Here is a 16,535-nt window from a genome sequence, read left to right as displayed (position 1 = left end):
AATGAAATAAGGTAAAGGGAAAGAAATGTGGGCTACACAGAAAATGATTTTTTTTTTCATTTGCCCATTTTTTGTTTTTTGTTTTTTTCTCTTCAATACACAATACACACACACAAAACAAATGATAAAGGATAGTAAAACATAGTCTCTTCACAACTGGCTGCACCGAGAAAGTAAGGAAAGATCTCAGAAAAAAAATAAAAAGAAAAGAAGTCACCATCTTTCTTCCTTATGTCTGCAGAGGGTACAAGGCCTTGGTCCACCTCTTCCTTGTGTCTGCAGAGGGTATAAATCCTTGGGCTGGCCCATTGGACATGTGGTGACCAAGAATAGGAACCAACTGTGTGCTCTCATAATGGTTTCTAGCTGGTACAACTGCCGTTCTTTTCCTCCCATTATTTCCCTTCCCCCATGACTCTCTTCCCTATTCCTTGCATTTGCAAAAGCTCCTGAAGTTGGAGACCAGGCAATCTGTCTTTCTAGAAACTTTAGGAGGATGTTTGGAAATAGGGCTGGAGAATGCCAGCGTCCTCCAAGTACTGATGGAGGAAGCGCGGGTGGGTGAGGAAGAGAACACACTAGGCTGTGACTATACCGAATCATGCATCCTTTTGCTTTTAAATTTCAGGCTGTGAAGAAAAATGAGAAGTAGAAAAGGGATCGAGAAAGTGGAACTGGATTTTCCTGGTTTAAAGAATGCTTAGTTCCTGGCTAGCTTACTTGTTCAGTGCTCTACCTTGGGTAGCTAATGGGTATTTGACATTTGCTCCTCCTGTGTATCGGTGTAGCAAGCACGGCCCATGGAGACAGCATTTCTTCAGTGGACAGCAGCAAGCATCGTGGGGGCTCTAGGGCTCTCATGTGTGGACCCTTGTGCTAACAGAACGTATTTGGCTTACTGTAATTTTTATTTTTGGAAAGGGTTTCATGTAGCCCAGGCTGGCTTTAAACTTGCTGTATAGCAGAGGATAGCCTTAAGCTTCCTGGGATTGCAGGAATCACAGACATGTATGACCTGGTTTGTGGTTCTGGGGGCGGAACCTAGGGTTTTGTGTGTGCAGACAGAGACTCTGCCAGCTTAACTACCTCTTTAGTAGTCTGTATAGTAATCCATTTATTATATGATTTCTGGATTTCTAGTTTTATACATCTGCCACTGTAACTATCATGCTTCAACTCTTCCCAGAGCCTGTAAATTCTTAGTGGAGAGGTACTAGGCTTTACCCTGTATCACCTATGCCTCTGGGCTCAGATGGTCTAGACCTGAGCTGGTCCCTGTAGTAGCTACAAGTCATGAGTTATTTAAGTTAAAATTGACTAAAAAGCAAAATTCAACTTCTCAGTTGTACCAATCACACCTGGAGTGCCCAACAGGCACACATAACTAGAACTTGGCTGACCACACTAGGAAAATGATAGAACATTTCTATCATCTAGAACATTCTGTTAGAGAACAGTAGACTAGAACATCAATAGACTTATCTACTTACTCTTTCAAGGTTTCGAGGTAAGATTATTTAAATTTAAAGCCATTGAACCACTGTCCCTATTGACTTATGATAATGTTGTGTTAGAGAATTAAGCACAGCTTTTGTTTTCAGGATTCATTGATTTGTAATCTGTGTGGGGACATGTGCACACTCACGCAGGCATCTGCACATTAGCCCACAAGAGGGCATGGATGCCCTAGAACTGGAGTTAGAGGCGTTTGTGAAGCATCCAGAGTGAACGCTGGGAACCTAACTCAGGTCCTGAGCAAGAACCACTGAGCCGTCTCTCCAGCTCCTAAACGGAGGGCTCTTAAGGTAGGCTGGTTGCACCAGCTGCAGAAGTTCGGACAGATGATTTTTGAGTAATGGTAAGTAATGGTACAGTTTGTGTTGGAACCCTTCAGCTCTGGCTTTGCAGTATGAAAATAGCCCGCAGAGAGTGTGTAACTTGTCAGAGGGGTCATATCCTAAAATAACAACACTTTATTTGTGAGACAGTGGCACGGGCCGGGCTGTAGCTGCCCGCAGCTGACCTCTACTGTAGGTGTATCATTCATTCTCAGCAGCTTTTTCTCAGACGTCTGCTAACTGGAGCTGCTTAGATGATCAGGTCACTCTTCTTAGCACCCTCCTTGAGTTTAACTGCTCGATTTTACCTTGGGTGGGGGTGGGGGGGGTGCCTATTTCTTATTCTGCCACAGTGGTGCTCAGCAAAGCTGAGTGGCTAGAATGTTTATACTGGGTAACAACTATCCTAGTCTCTGATTCTAAAATCCGTCCATTTCTTCTTAGTATACCCCGGCTTTTACCCAGAGACTGCCATCTTACAAGGGGGTGTACTGCACAGGTACACCTGCCCAGGTCTGCTCCAGCTTGTCTCTCAGTCAGAGCTGAGCCCCCACCCCCAGGAGGACAGGATGGATGGGGTTCTAGCTTTGACTCCCAATACACTTTGAGAGGGGAGTAAGCCTAAGAAAAACAATGGGCAGATGCCTATCTGTTTGGAACAGGGACTCCGCTCCGCATGCCTGAAGGGGGAAATAGGGAGGCTTGATTGACTCAAATCAGTCTTCATAGAGGTACTTGTGGGCTAGGAGGAAGAGAGTACGGAGTGTGTATACAGGAAAAAGCCATCCGCAATACAGTTGCTTAAAAAAACAGGAGACGGCAGAGTGGAGGCATGAGCTCATTTCTCAAAGGTTTCTTTGGAGTTCTGAAGAGCAGCTACAGGCTGCAGAAATGTCATGTGGCCAGGACAGTCGACATCTAGATCTGCCTGCCCACTGCCAAAAGGCTGTGGGTGATCTTGGGCCAGACATGGACTCTCTTTGGTGGTCAGCTTTTTCAGTAAAACGAGGAGACCTAAGCCCATCACAGGGTTCCAGGTTGAGGATGGTCAAGGTGATAATGTATTTTTGCCTTACCTAGGTATACTTCCTGTCACCCTGATATCCAACAGGAGAAATGCAGGCCCCGTGGGCCCTACAATCTGCTGTAGTGTGGGAGCAGTGTGTGGCTAGTCAGAGAGAGAAAGCAAGGCTTAATCCCAACTCTATGCTGAAGAAGGATCCTATGGGGGAGGTGGAGGAGGGAATGGAAACAGAGGGGGAAGGGAAAGTTGCAGCTGGGGTTAAATGAATAAATTTAATTAACAATAATAAAAATGGACATTCAGTGCATTGGTATTCATGTTAATGCATACCAGGGCACATGGGAGGTTGCCACTGAAAGGTAGATAAGATGTATCTTTTTAATAATAAATCATTGTATGTTAGAATTGAATAAAAAGGATTTTAGGTTCACTGCAACACAAAGGGCTACCCTGCAGCTGACGACATACAGTGGACAGTAAATGGCTCTGCTTGTGTCAGGAGACACGGCCAGGCAGGGCCGAGAGAACATGCCATGGCTCTGTGCCTTTGTGGGGTATAGAAGATCCTTTGGTGTTGAGAGAGATTCAACAGCTAGTCCAGAACTAGTGTTTGGAGCTGATCTTTTCAAGCGTGTTAATCCGAAATTCCAGGACTCCAACATACACAGTGGTGGTAATGGAGGGGGAAGCCCCAACCGAGGCTTTCTGGTTTCTTTGAACTTGAATGCTGAGGGAGACCTCGGCATCTGGAGTCTTCCTCATCACTCACGCTGGCTGAGAAGAGGCCAGCAGCTCCTGTCTGTCTATAAAGAACAGGGCTGGGGTGGACGCATCTAAAGCCTTCCAATTCTTCTCAGGAGTCACAAATAAGGTTTAGGCTAGCCTGCCTCTTTAAGTTGTATATATTCTGACCATGGCCTATTACTGTGAGCATTATGTCTCTCTCGTAAAAGGATTCTTAAATTGCATGTTTACCCCAAGTCAGTGTTTGCAATTCTTCTCAACTGTGAGTCTAAGTTCTGTAGACTGGTCCAAGTGGTCCTTTGGGGTAGAAAAAACTATTGCTTGTATATGGTAGAAAGCCCAAGTTCCAGAAGTGAGTTATGTCATTTCCAGAAAGGCCACGGCAAAGCCTTGCCTTGAAGAAGGTGACCCTCCAGGGGCCCAGGCAAAGCTCATGTCCATTGGGGACATCTTTAGTCATGGCAACCATGGGTTTCTTCAGGGACAAATGAAGCAAGAGATGTCAGGCTAGAGGGAGATCGTTCTCTGTCTTAGTTATACCCTCCTCCCTCTTTGCTCTGCATCTTGCTCTCCTCTGGGAATTACTGTTACCTATTGGATGAGCTGCTTTCCTGCAGGGAGCCTGAATAGCCAGACTGCTGCAGCTGAATTGCTTGTTTGGGTCATACAGGAAGCAGGCATGGGCAGGTGTGTTGTGCTAACCCATTCTCAGACAATAGGGGAATTGTGGGGTAGATTCGTAGCCATCTTCGCATCTAAGGAATCCCAAGGTAAACAAAACATTGGAATTGAAAAAAAAGATCGGTTATTTAATTGTTTTTCATGTGATGTTTTCATTTCATTATGTGTGTTTGAACATTAAGACTGAGGCATTGTCTTAGTAGGCGAGGGCTTACAGGACCTTGGTAACGCGAAAATTGTTTTGCTTTGCTTTGCTTTGGGAAGACATATATTGAACAGTGATGAGCTCTCAGGGGTGAGTGGGGGAAGGGAGATGGAGAACTCCCGTAGTCTAATTTTCACATGTTATGTACGGTGGAACTGAGCACAGGGGAGTGATTTGCTCAAGGTCCGGGGAGAGTTGAGGCCTCGGCTCCCTGACTTCTGGGGTAGTACTCTTCATATCACGCTGTGCTCAATGCCTTTCTAGTCAAAGGAACGACCGCTTGATTTTGCCCACTGCTACAGGCAACAGTGTGGTTAGAAAATCACTCACAGTTTTTGAGTAAAATGGCAGAGAGGTCATTTGCCTTTGAGGGTACTGGACACAGAGGCCGGGCAGGAAAGAAGCATACATTGGTCGTCAGTAGTAGCCATCCAGTAGGTGAGGATGAAAGAAATAGATGCCCTGTCCCACCCAGACCAGGAGTGCCTAGAGACCTGCTGACTCTCCCCAGATGGCTATATAGTTAAGTTCCATGTCAATCCTGGCTACAGAGTGATATCCTATCTCAGAAAAAAATAAGAGCCCCAACTCACAACCAAATTCCTTCCAACTCAAAGTTGGCTCGGTGGCAAACCTTATTTGCATGACATCTGTGCTCCCAACAGTATGTAATGTTGGCTTAGGACAGCAGTGGTTGCTTAAGAAGGGGGGCTTAATTTATGCAGAGTTCATTTTCAAAACCACTGCTGAGCTGAGCTATGGCTTTAGTCTTGAAATTTTGGAGATAACGTTGTTTCTTCCATTCTGCCCCTTCCCCAAGCTCGCTGTCTAAGCCAGGACAAACATCACATCGGCCCACTTTACCTGGTGTGCAAAAACAAGTGGTTTTCCCCAGCCTCATTCTTTGTTTCCTTTGTCCCCAAGTGTGACTCTCTCTTTAGGACTGCCCTATGGCAAGGACTGTGAAGGAAGCTCACCCTCTGAAGTGGCTCTTCCTCCTTCTCGGTCCAATAGTGGAACTTATTCACAAGGCAGTACTGGTCTGGCCATGGGGACTATATTTGTGTTTCGCATGTATTTCTCAGAGGTCGCAGTGGAGGGGTGACAGGTGTGTGCACATCAGGAGAAAGAGGAAGCCGGAACTCAAGAGCACTTGAAGGAAACATTTCATCATCTGAGTTAATAAGCCTGCAGGGTGCAGTGCTCAGAAGTGAAGGAACTGTCAAGGGTTAGGAACTGTCAAGGGTTAGGAACTAGGAACTAAGTCAGAGCTTCTCTGTTTCAGTTGTTTTCAAAGCAGGGTCTGAAATGTTTGCTGATAGTGACCCAAAGGTGATTTCGGGGTGCAGACTTTACAGATTGTTGCTGCGGGAGCACATTCTGCTCCTTCAGCCAATAGCCCACTGGGGCATGGTCTCTTATACTTTAAAAAGCAGTGGGAGCCGTGCACTCTCTCTCTTGCTTCTGGCTCCCGTTCCAGCTGCTAGACTCTCTGTTTCCTGTTTGCGATGAGAGGGCTGTTGTTTTGAACAGTGATCTGTAAGTTTTTCCCCTCAAATAAATAACCTTTTTTATTATCCATAATTCTTAACTCGTGTGGGATTGTTTTGTGGCTTCATCTGGCGCCCAATGTGGGGCATGAACCCATGACCCTGAGATTAAGAGTCTCATGCTCTACCAACTGAACTATTCAACAAACAATCGGGCCCTCTCCCATTCCTTGTAACAGGCTGTGTCTACTAAAATGGACTTTTCATTTCATTGCAAGTGTGTGTGTGTGTGTGTGTGTGTGTGTGTGTTGTTGTTGTTGTTGCAGGCATGTCTCATGCATGTGTGAGGTCAAAGGGTAACTAGCGGAGGTTAGTTCTCTCCTACCTTCTAGGTCTCAGGGGTCAAACTAGGTTATCAGGCTTGATGATAGACACCTTTACCCACGAAGTTCTCTCCCTGGCCCCTAAAATAGATCTTAAAAGCTTGTACAAGGACCTGTTAGCTACCTTTCTTGTTGCTGTGACTTAGATACCTGATGGAAGCAATGTGAGGAAGGAGGTTTAATTCAGCTTACAGCATGAGGGAGGGGTACAGTCCACCATAGCAGAGAGGGCGCTGTGGCGGGAGTGTGAGGCGGCCAGAACACAGAGATCAAAGCCCGGTTCCTTCTTTTCTGTCTTAATTCAGCCTGGGATAATTCGGTCGGCTGCCAGGTGGGTCTCTCTTCTCAGCCAAACTTCTTTGGAGACAGACACACCCAGGTGCTCCCAGTTCCCGACAAGTTCACGGTAAAGATTTCCCACCACACACAATTATTGCTTGCTTTATCTTCTCTAAGTAGGTCCAGAATGGCCTTGAACTCACTAGCTAGCCCAAGGCTAGCCTTGGGGTCAAGATTCTCCTTCCTTAGCCTCCTGACCGCTGGGTAGCAAGCGTACACCCACAACTGTCATTACCTACATTTCCAAACTCAAGGCCAGTGCTCTACCTCTGAGCTAACCCTCCTGAACTCCACATAACTAGAAAGTGGCAATGCCAGGTCTTGTGTCACTCTGGTTTTCCACCTATTACTCCACACCGAACATTTCTATGTTTTGGGGGTGATTATTATCATTATTATTCTTGGTGCCAAGGATTAAAGGGTCTGGCCCATGCTAGCTAGGTGAGCATTCTAGCAATGAGCTGTGCTCCACAACTCCCTATAGTTGATATTTTAAAACATGCTCAGTCAAGAGAACTGCATCTCTCTTAGCCAGTTTGTTCCGAAGTAAAACACCTGTAGTTTATCATTAATGATGAGCTTTTTCTCTTAGAATTTGTACTAGTTTCTGCATTTTCCATGAACTGATTGGAGCGGAAAACTTAAAAAAAGAAAAAGGGCAGACAGCGGTTGACCAGTCTCCAGGGCTGTTTGTGGTATCAGAGGTAGCAGCATCCTGCCGATCCAGCTCACTTGCCTGTGTGGCTTGGTGCTACATCACCCCCACAAAGCTGCAGCTGGGAGCATGCCACGCCCTCCTTACCCGAGACTCCTTGACCCAAAATCCCAGACAGTCATCCTGTCTGCCAGCCTAGATTTCCTATGGGAAGTGGACTTCAAGTGTAAACACCAGGAGGCCTCACTGAAGGGAGCAGATTTTTCCCCCTTCAGTGGTTGCTGTGCCCTGCCAGTCCAGCCCTGGACTGCCACCACTGCAGTCATTAGACAGGGTGGGAATGGTTGGGCTGATCTCCACCCGGCTCCCACCTCACACCCCCTGAGCCACATGTGCTCTCAGGCATGCCATTCCCCTGTAGATAGCACCATCCTGTTTAAAACACCCAGGTTCCTTCCCTGTTCTACCCTTCACCCCCTCTTCTCTTTTTATTTATTGCAGTTCTGGGGCTAGAACCCAGGGCTTGCCCACATTAGGCAAGCACTCTACGTCTAAGCTATAACCTCGGTAACCTCCGCTTCTTCTGTTCATTTAACCTGTTAGAATATTAGACTTTATTCCACTTTGCGTGTGTGTGTGTGTGTGTGTGTGTGTGTGTGTGCGCGCGCGCGCGCGCGTGCTGCGAGACATGGGGAGCGCACAGTGTGTTTCTCTGCATGCGGAGACCAGAAGAACACCTCAGATTTTGTTCCTCAGACATCATCCATCTGCGTGCCCCACCCCCGCACCTCCGAAGTTCCCGGGTTTTTTGAGACCAGGTTTTCTCTGTGTAGCCCTGGCTATCCTGGCGCTTTCTCTGTAGACCTTGAACTGAGATCTGACTGCCTTTGCCTCCTGAGTGCTAGGATTAAAGGCACGTGCCAGTACGCTTGGCTCCTACCTTGCTTTTTGAGAGAGTCCCCATTGGCTTAGGGCTTGCCTCTAGGCTAGGCTGTGTGGCCGGTGAGTCCAGGGATCTGCATCTTTTTGTCCCCCCCCATGCATTCTGGGGATAAAAATCACGTCCTCATTTTTTGCAGAACAAGCACTTTACTAACCTGGCTATTTGTCCCCCCACCCCCACCCCCACCCCACACACACACTCCCCAAGCAGAGGACTTTGAAACACACAGAACTGCTGGAGGAGCAAGCCCTCTTACTGGGTCAGCCTTGAGCATTCATTAGCAAGTACAGGAGTGGCCAGAGACCTGCCCCTACCCTAGACCCCCTGGGTGTGTGTTTGGCATCTGAGGTATTTGTGTACTCTGGGCCAGCCAGCCGTGAGTTCTGCCTCTAGGCCTTAGGGGAAAAGATTTTATTATTGCGATGTGTATTGTTAAGAGTTTACCCAACAGTCTTCCAATGTAAGCTCTTTTGAGATGGTGAAAAACAAATTCGCATTTTCCCTACAAAGAATCCAAATACAAATAGAATAATAATAAGGGAAAAAACCCTAATGTGTGCACTTACGTCAGCCAGGTCAGACACATTTTGCAGAGGAGAAAGACTTTCTGGAATTCTGTTGAAGGTTCCTCAGAAATCATCCATTGTTAACACTGCAGCCAGTGCATAGAGCTCAGCGAATTGGGTTTGGGGATTACATCAGACTTGGGCTTGGTTCAGACTCAGATAAAAGCAACACCTCAAGATAGAATAGGTGGTGTACTTGATCCAGTCTGAACTGGCACTGACTGTGAGACACACCATTCTTTTCTATGCCGGTAAGAGGGGGAGCAAACCCATGAACGGTGCTGCGGCAAAAGCCACGGAAAGGACTGGTTTCCATATGTATTCGGATAATCAGAGTGAGGGAACAGAGCGGTATATTAGCCGCCCTTTTTTGCTCCGTGCATAAGCACACAACCCTAGATCAGCTCAGCTCTCAGTCGGCCTCCACTTGGCCGCTTGATACTGGTCTAGCCTTCCTCCCTAACAAGAGGGAGATAGTGACAGACATTGTTGAGATTGTTCTTTGCCCATGGCATGGTGCTGGGGTTCGAAACCTTATTGTGACTGTCATTTCCTGACCTTTCACTATGTGGACCCTTCATTTTCAGGTTTTCCCCCTGGAATACAAAGCCACCAACCTTTCGAGATAGTTCTGGAAGATGTGGCCTCTAGCTCATATGTTTGATTCCCTCAGCAACCTCTTTAGAAATATTGACCGTAGGTAGAGCCAGCCAGGCATAGTACCTGAGAGGCAGAGGCAGGAGGATAGCTGATAGTTTAAACTATCTTATTCAAGACGGCAAACTCCAGGCCAGTCAAGGTAACAAGACCCCATCATCTTCTTGAGGTAGACGTATGTCAGCCAGTCTCCAGGACTCCAGCACCTTCAGTAGATTGAGGATCTTGTTGCTTTTCAATGTGCAGGTTGTAGAACCCTCTGCCTTGGTTAAGATTTAATTTCAAAGTAATTTCTAGCTTGAGAGCAAACTGTCCAAGTACTAATAGTCGAGGAAGGAGTGTCCATACCAGGGCTAGCCTGGGTGTGTTCATATCAACGCCACACGGCCATGCTCAATGACAAACAGAGTTACAGGGACTGATTCCTCTACTGCTTCACATTCCCCATAACAGCTAAGGCACTCCTGATTGGTTGAGTGGCCTTGTAGTGGTCCCACCCCTCTATACAAGATTGCTAGCTGATAATATGAAATGCTTTCAATATGTGTTTCAAAAGCTTACATTCATCTATATGTCGTAAGTACAGTGGTCTTTCAATGTTGTCTTAGTTAGATTTTTCTATTGCTGTCATAAAAGCATCACCAAGAGGAATTTGGGAAGGAAAGGGTTTTCTCAGCTTAGAATCTCAGGTCATGCTCCATCAGTGAGAGAAATCGGGCAGGAACTCAAGCAGGGCAGAAATACGGAGGCAGGCAGTCAGGTAGAGCAACAGAGGATGCTGCTTGCTGGCTTTCTCCTCGTGGGTTGTTCAGCCTGCCTTCTTACAACACTCAGGACCTCTGTTCAGGAGTGCTACTGCCCACACTGGGGTGGGCCCTTCCTACATCAATCACAGAAAATGTCCCATAGGTCTGAGCATAGGCCAATCTGGTAGAGGCATTTTCTCAATTAAAGTTGCCTCATTCCAAATGACTCTGGCTTATGTCAAGGTGACATAAAACTAGCCAGAACAGACATTCATATTTGCATATATGTGTCATGTTACAGTTGTCTCCCGGTGTCCACAAACACATAGATGTCGAGTGTACAGTGACCTCCCATTATCCATACACACATATGACATACATACCTGTGTTTTGACATTTATGGGAGACTGGACTCGGAGCTGTTTATGTCATAGGTACTGTGATCTCTTGGTATCTATGGAAGACTGTTCTGAGGACCTGTTTACATGTGCCAAAGTCTGAAGGCACTGAGGTCCCTTACATAAGACGGCACGTTTCTTACATATTATCTGGACATACAATACATCACACCTTGCAAACACTTTGTAAATACCTTTTCAACGGTGTTACTAAGAGTAATTATCAAAAATGCCTGTACCTGCTCAACACACATGCAAATTTCAAGAAAGCAGGCTTGAGATAGGTGTGGTGGTGCTCACCTGTAGTCCTTAGAGGCTGACACAGGGCAAGCAGGAGTGGAAGGCAACGTTGAGCCTTTTTATTTTTAAAGATTTTATTTTTGAAGTTTTATATGTGTATATGTCTGTGTGTGGGGATGTGCAAGGGAGTGTGCTTGGGCAAGGAGGCCAGAAGAGGATGTAGGGGACCCTGGAGCCAGAGTTATAGGCGGTTGTGAGCTGCCTGGCACAGTGCTGAGAACCAAACCCCTGTCCTCTGCACGAGCAGTGTGCTCTTGTTATGGCTGAGCCGTCTTTCCTACTCCCCAGCTCCGGTCTCATTGGAAGTAGAGGACCAGCTGGGGGCACACTAGGCTCTTTCTCAAGAAAACAAAACAAAGCAAAAGAGCTGAGTGGTGGCTCAGCCTGTTAAGCGTGGCGTTTGCAAATCCCAAGGGCCCCAGGTTCGATTCCCGGGTCCGACTCCTCTCACAGAGCGGACGTGTGCCACCTGTGTGGTGAGTGTCCTGCCTTCCGACGCCCTCTCGTGGCGTGGGGAAAAAAAGCAAAAACGCGAAGAAACGGAAAGAATTAAACAAGGCCGGCCCCATTTATTTATTAAGTGTTGTACCCACAGCTCTTTAAACTTACAGAATTCGTTTATATAAAGAGTGACTCTCCGTGCTTGATGTTTATATGCTGGGAATGCATTTCGGTAGGAGTAATAAGATAAAGATGAAGTACTAAAGAGATGGCATCCGAGTAGCTGTCTTTGAGGTCCCTGTAAGCACATCTCTCATGCTTCCCAAGTTGGTTATCGTGGGACGCTTTTCTCTCTTCTTGTATTGCTTTTCTTTACCCAATGTTTTTTCTCAGCACGTGTCCGTATATGTGATGCGCTTGCGTGTGCACCTGATGTTTTCTTGTCTGTGTATGCGTGTGGAGGCCCAGGCTGATGTGGGTGTCTTCCTCCGTCACTCCTCACCTTCCCCACTGAGGCAGGGTCTCTCAGTCGAGCCCAGAACTCTAGTCTGGCTGTCTGCTTGCTCCAGGGATTTCTCCACCTTCTAAGAGCTGGAATTACAGGCAGGCCATCAAGCCTAGCTCCCAACACTTTTTTTTTTTTTAATTAAGGAAAAGCATGTTCCAGGTCTGACAGCTTTGTTTCCTTGGTATTGATCCACTTCCTTGTTAGTAAACTTCTCTGCCTTCGGATTTCAGACGGCAGTCTGCTCAAGAAGCGGCGTAATATGGCGCTGTCCTTAGACACCTGTGAGGTGGTCCCAAAGTCTTATCCCTGGTGGTGATGGGGTGGGAGACCAGCGACATGTTCTGACTGTTTTTCTCCCTGGGGTTTTGTGACTGTATGTTGGAAGGCTACTGTCTGTTGGGGAAGCCACTGTCTACTCTATCTTTGTATTATCAACTCTGGAATGGGAGATGGCAGTGGCAAAGAGCACGGCTGGGAGAGGTGAATCTGTGGAGTTGAGTCCGTGTTTCATGGTGAAAACATCTTCCAGGGAAGAGGGCAAGGTGTAACATGGAGGCTTTAAATTTAGTTTGAAGTTCAGTTGAGTTAAGGAAAATCTCATTGTGCCCATTCTCCAGTTTTTTTTTTCCTTTCTCTTGTTTTCTTCACCATCTCCCATCTCCTTTCTCTTTATTTTTGTGGCTTAAAAAAATACTGAGTGTTGGGTGAGGGACCATTCTCAGGTTTTTATGCTCTGTATTACTATGTAAATTACTATATATTTGGATGTGAAATGGATTGACCTCAAGTTTCCATGTTCGGAATATATGGAACATTTAAAATCATGTGGGTGATTTCTAAAATAGATTAACTCCATAGGAAATGCTGGTCAGCTCAGCCCCAGGGATGACAGTGAGCCTCTCCATTGTAGGGTGAGGAAATGGACTTGACAGTTAGTGGTTTGCCCAAAGCCACACTGTCACGGGCACCCGGAGGATGGAAGCAATGGTCCTACTTATAAGCAAAAGCTCCGTGTTTCCATGTAAGACACTGTAGGCTTTAGTCAAATTGACCTAAATTAAGATTCAGGGACTAACAAGCCTCTGGTGTTTGGAAGAGCCTACCACATTAACCACAAAGAGCTGGCTTGTTTCTTCAAGTTACCTGCAGAGGTTTTAGGTTCTCTCTCTCTCTCTCTCTCTCTCTCTCTCTCTCTCTCTCTCTCTCTCTCTCTCTCTCTCTCTCTCTCTCTTCTCCCCCCCTGTTTGCTTGAGATCAAAAACTGTACATCTGTCTAAATACTGCCAGGAAAACTGAACAAGCAGCTGTTGAGGCTCACCACGATGACATCAGCATCTCAGTTTGTAACAGTCCATCGTTGTTGTTGTTGTTGCTTGTTGTTTGTTGTTGTTGTTTGTTTGTTTGTTTTTGAGAAAGGGTTTCCCTGTGTAGCCCTGGCTGTCTTGGAACTCCTTCTGTAGACCAGACTGCCCTCAAACTCAGATTTTCAACTGCCTCTGCCTCCCAGTGCTGGGATTAGAGGAGTGTTCCAGTACCACTGGTTTGTTTTTGTTTTTGTTGTTTGTTTTGTTTTTATTGAGCTATACATTTTTCTCTGCTCCCCTCCCTCCACCCCCTTTGTGTGTGTGTGTGTGTGTGTGTGTGTGTAGCTTTCTTTTTTGTAGACAGAAAGAAGTCTTATATTATAAACTTAGGTTGACCTGGCTTGTATGTATACGCAGCCCCCCATCTCGTCTACTTCTATAAAACTGAGTGGGGAGGATAAGAACTCACACCGAGGAACTGCCAGGTCCTCCAGTTTCAGAGAGGTTTCTGTAGTTATTTTGTTCTTGGCCAGAATGTGCTAGCTCCTTAAGAGCCACTTTTCAGACATCAATCCCATCAACAGTTCTGGCGTTGGGGATCGCCTGCGCTCCTGACATAAAACACCATGTAGAAATCTGGGCAAAACCAACTTGCAATTGCAGAGAGAAGATGCCAGAGACTCCAAACACCCTTGCCTGACAGATGGCTCTGCCAGGTGATTATCTAAGTGTGTGGCTCCTGAGATTTGATTTCACCCTAGATCCATCAGATTTAGGGACCAACACACATGTTCACAGAGCTGACAAGTGACTGAGAGAATAATGACCAGAGAAGAATCCTCCATTTATCCCTGCTTGCTTTCTGTTCAGAGAAACACGGTAAATTCTCCTACCATCCAATTCAGTATCCCTCTGCCCAGTGTGTTCACGCTGTATATGCTACCCTCTCTCAATTCCCGTAGTGCCTAGCTGTCTTGGTTAAAAGTCAAGACCTTTAATTCACTTAGCCGTAGTCTTGGAGTACAGGAGTAATAAGACCACAGTTCCTTTTTCATAAGTAAAAAGGAAACCACGAAATTCTTACATTATGTGAAAACATAGACGTTCTCCACTTAAGAAAAAAATCCCATATTGAGGATGTTCCATTTCACCCTCTGCACCCCAACCTCTGCCTCCCGAGTACTGGGATTGCAGGCATGCTCAGTCACATCTTGTTAAGTTAGATGTTCTTAAGAAATGATTGTCTTGGGTTGAAATACCTGGGTATTGATCTGCTGACACAGTAAAGATGGATCCTCTATTCAATCGCGAAGAAAAGAGAAATATACACTAGTTGTCTCTTACCTCAGACTGGAAGGTACATATCACACTGTATGTGGTAAGCGCCAGTTAAGATGGGAGAGACATCAGATTACAAGGCTGGACACTGTGTTTTTTAAGCATCTATGGGGAGTCCTGGATCGTATCCTTTGGATGAGAGGGACTAGTGGATATTAAACCATGGGGCAGGGTACAGATACCTTATAGAATAACCAGCCTTGATTATTTACTCAAACATGTTCTCTGTTTCAGAAGGTAGCCTGTACTGACATATTTAGTGGTGCTTGCTTCTATGGGCGTTCTGTGTGTCAGCCACCTGCTTTTGTAATTCTGGGGTGGTGATAGTCTAACTCTTCTGATGTTTTTTCTCTTCTTCTAAGTATGCGATTGGAATGTTAATGTCTTCTGAAGATGTTCCGTGAGCTAAATGCCTTAACATAAAACCTGGACGATAATAACTGCCCCCAGTGCTGTGCTGTCACTTGGGCCTTTGTCTGCATTGCAGCCGTGCAGGTCAACGTAGAAGACTGGATAATGGAGCGGGAAAGTACTTGTAGGATCAGATGAGAGAATAGACTGGGCTTTTTTCTGCTTCTTTTTGAGACAGGGTCTCCCTGTGTATCCTAGGCTGTCTTCAAACTGGTTCATCAGGGATTACACACCTGTGCTCATATGACCCACTAAATTAGATGTTCTTTTAGAAAAGTTATTTTCTCTCTCTCTCTCTCTCTCTCTCTCTCTCTCTCTCTCTCTCTCTCTCTCTCTCTTGCACATGGGTATAGTGGCCTCAGAGGATAGAATAAGGTTAAAGATCCCCTGGAGCTGGAGTTACAGGTGTTTGTGGGTGCCAGAACTTGGGTCCTCTGCAGGACCAGTATGAGCTTTTCACTGCTGGACCAACTCTCAGCCTCCTAGTGTATGTGCTTACACAGTGGCTCCACTGGGCTGGGGCAATGGGGTATGTGGTCAGTTGACATAAAAGACATGTTTTTTATGGTCCTAGAATATAATATGCATGCTATTTAGCCAAGGCTGTGTAAAGTACACTAAAGTCTTCATTTGTGGTTTCTATTTTTTTGAATTTCTTGATTCTGGAGGGAGGGTCTGATTGCTTTCATTGCAGTTGTATTTAGTAGTAACAAAGGAATCATTGGTTGTCTTGATTGGTTCAGCTTTCGAAAGCAACTCTTGGGGGAGGATTTGTTGTGCCTCTGAGATCAGCTCTTCTTTTGATGTGTATTCAGGAAGCTAACCTGTTGTTAAAAAGGCTTGTTATTTATTTATTGGTTCTGTGTCTGTGTGTCTGTATGTCTGTGTGTGTGTGTATGTCTGTGTGTGTCTATATGTGTCTGTGTGTGTGTGCTGTTAAGAATCTAATATAGCACCTCCTGCATGCTAGGCAAGTGCTGGACCACTGATCCACGTCTCTCCCTCACAAAGTACACCAAGTAAAGCTTATAATGTCATCTAGCTGTCCCAAGGTGGGCTGTGCATGCCAAGTACTTACAGAAGATGGAGATGATAGAGCACAACAGGACAGCTTCCGGCTAAAACATGCTGTGCTTACTTTTATTTTCTTTCATCCCTGGCATAGGTATTGACATCTTGAAGCTTGTAGCAGCCCAGGTGGGAAGCCAGTGGAAGGACATCTATCAGTTTCTTTGCAATGCCAGCGAGAGGGAGGTGGCTGCTTTCTCCAATGGCTACACCGCAGACCATGAGCGAGCTTATGCAGCCCTGCAGCACTGGACCATCCGTGGCCCCGAGGCCAGCCTCGCCCAGCTAATCAGTGCCCTGCGCCAACACCGACGCAATGACGTGGTGGAGAAGATTCGTGGGCTGATGGAAGATACCACGCAGGTAATAGAGCCCTGTACGGTTGTTTGCTTTGCCACTAATCTGTTTGTCTTTGAACTTCACACTTCATCAGGTATGTTTGCAAGGGAAAACAGCTGATCTTAGGTGCTTAGGTAAGCGTGCTTGCCAAGTGCTT

General features: G+C 46.1%; 1 protein-coding gene across 1 annotated transcript in view; it reads left to right on the top strand.

Moving 5' to 3' along the window:
* The window catches only part of Tnfrsf21 (TNF receptor superfamily member 21), a 68,339-nt gene that overhangs the window by 29,628 nt on the left and 22,176 nt on the right, over positions 1–16,535 (top strand). The window contains exon 4 of the mRNA XM_038342607.1: positions 16,137–16,402. Coding sequence (XP_038198535.1) covers positions 16,137–16,402 — 266 coding nt within the window. The remainder of the gene's footprint in view (positions 1–16,136; positions 16,403–16,535) is intronic.

The sequence above is a fragment of the Arvicola amphibius genome, chromosome 9, assembly GCF_903992535.2.
Source record: "Arvicola amphibius chromosome 9, mArvAmp1.2, whole genome shotgun sequence".
NCBI classification, from domain to species: Eukaryota; Metazoa; Chordata; class Mammalia; order Rodentia; family Cricetidae; genus Arvicola; species Arvicola amphibius.
This window is presented reverse-complemented; position numbering and strand designations above follow the sequence as displayed.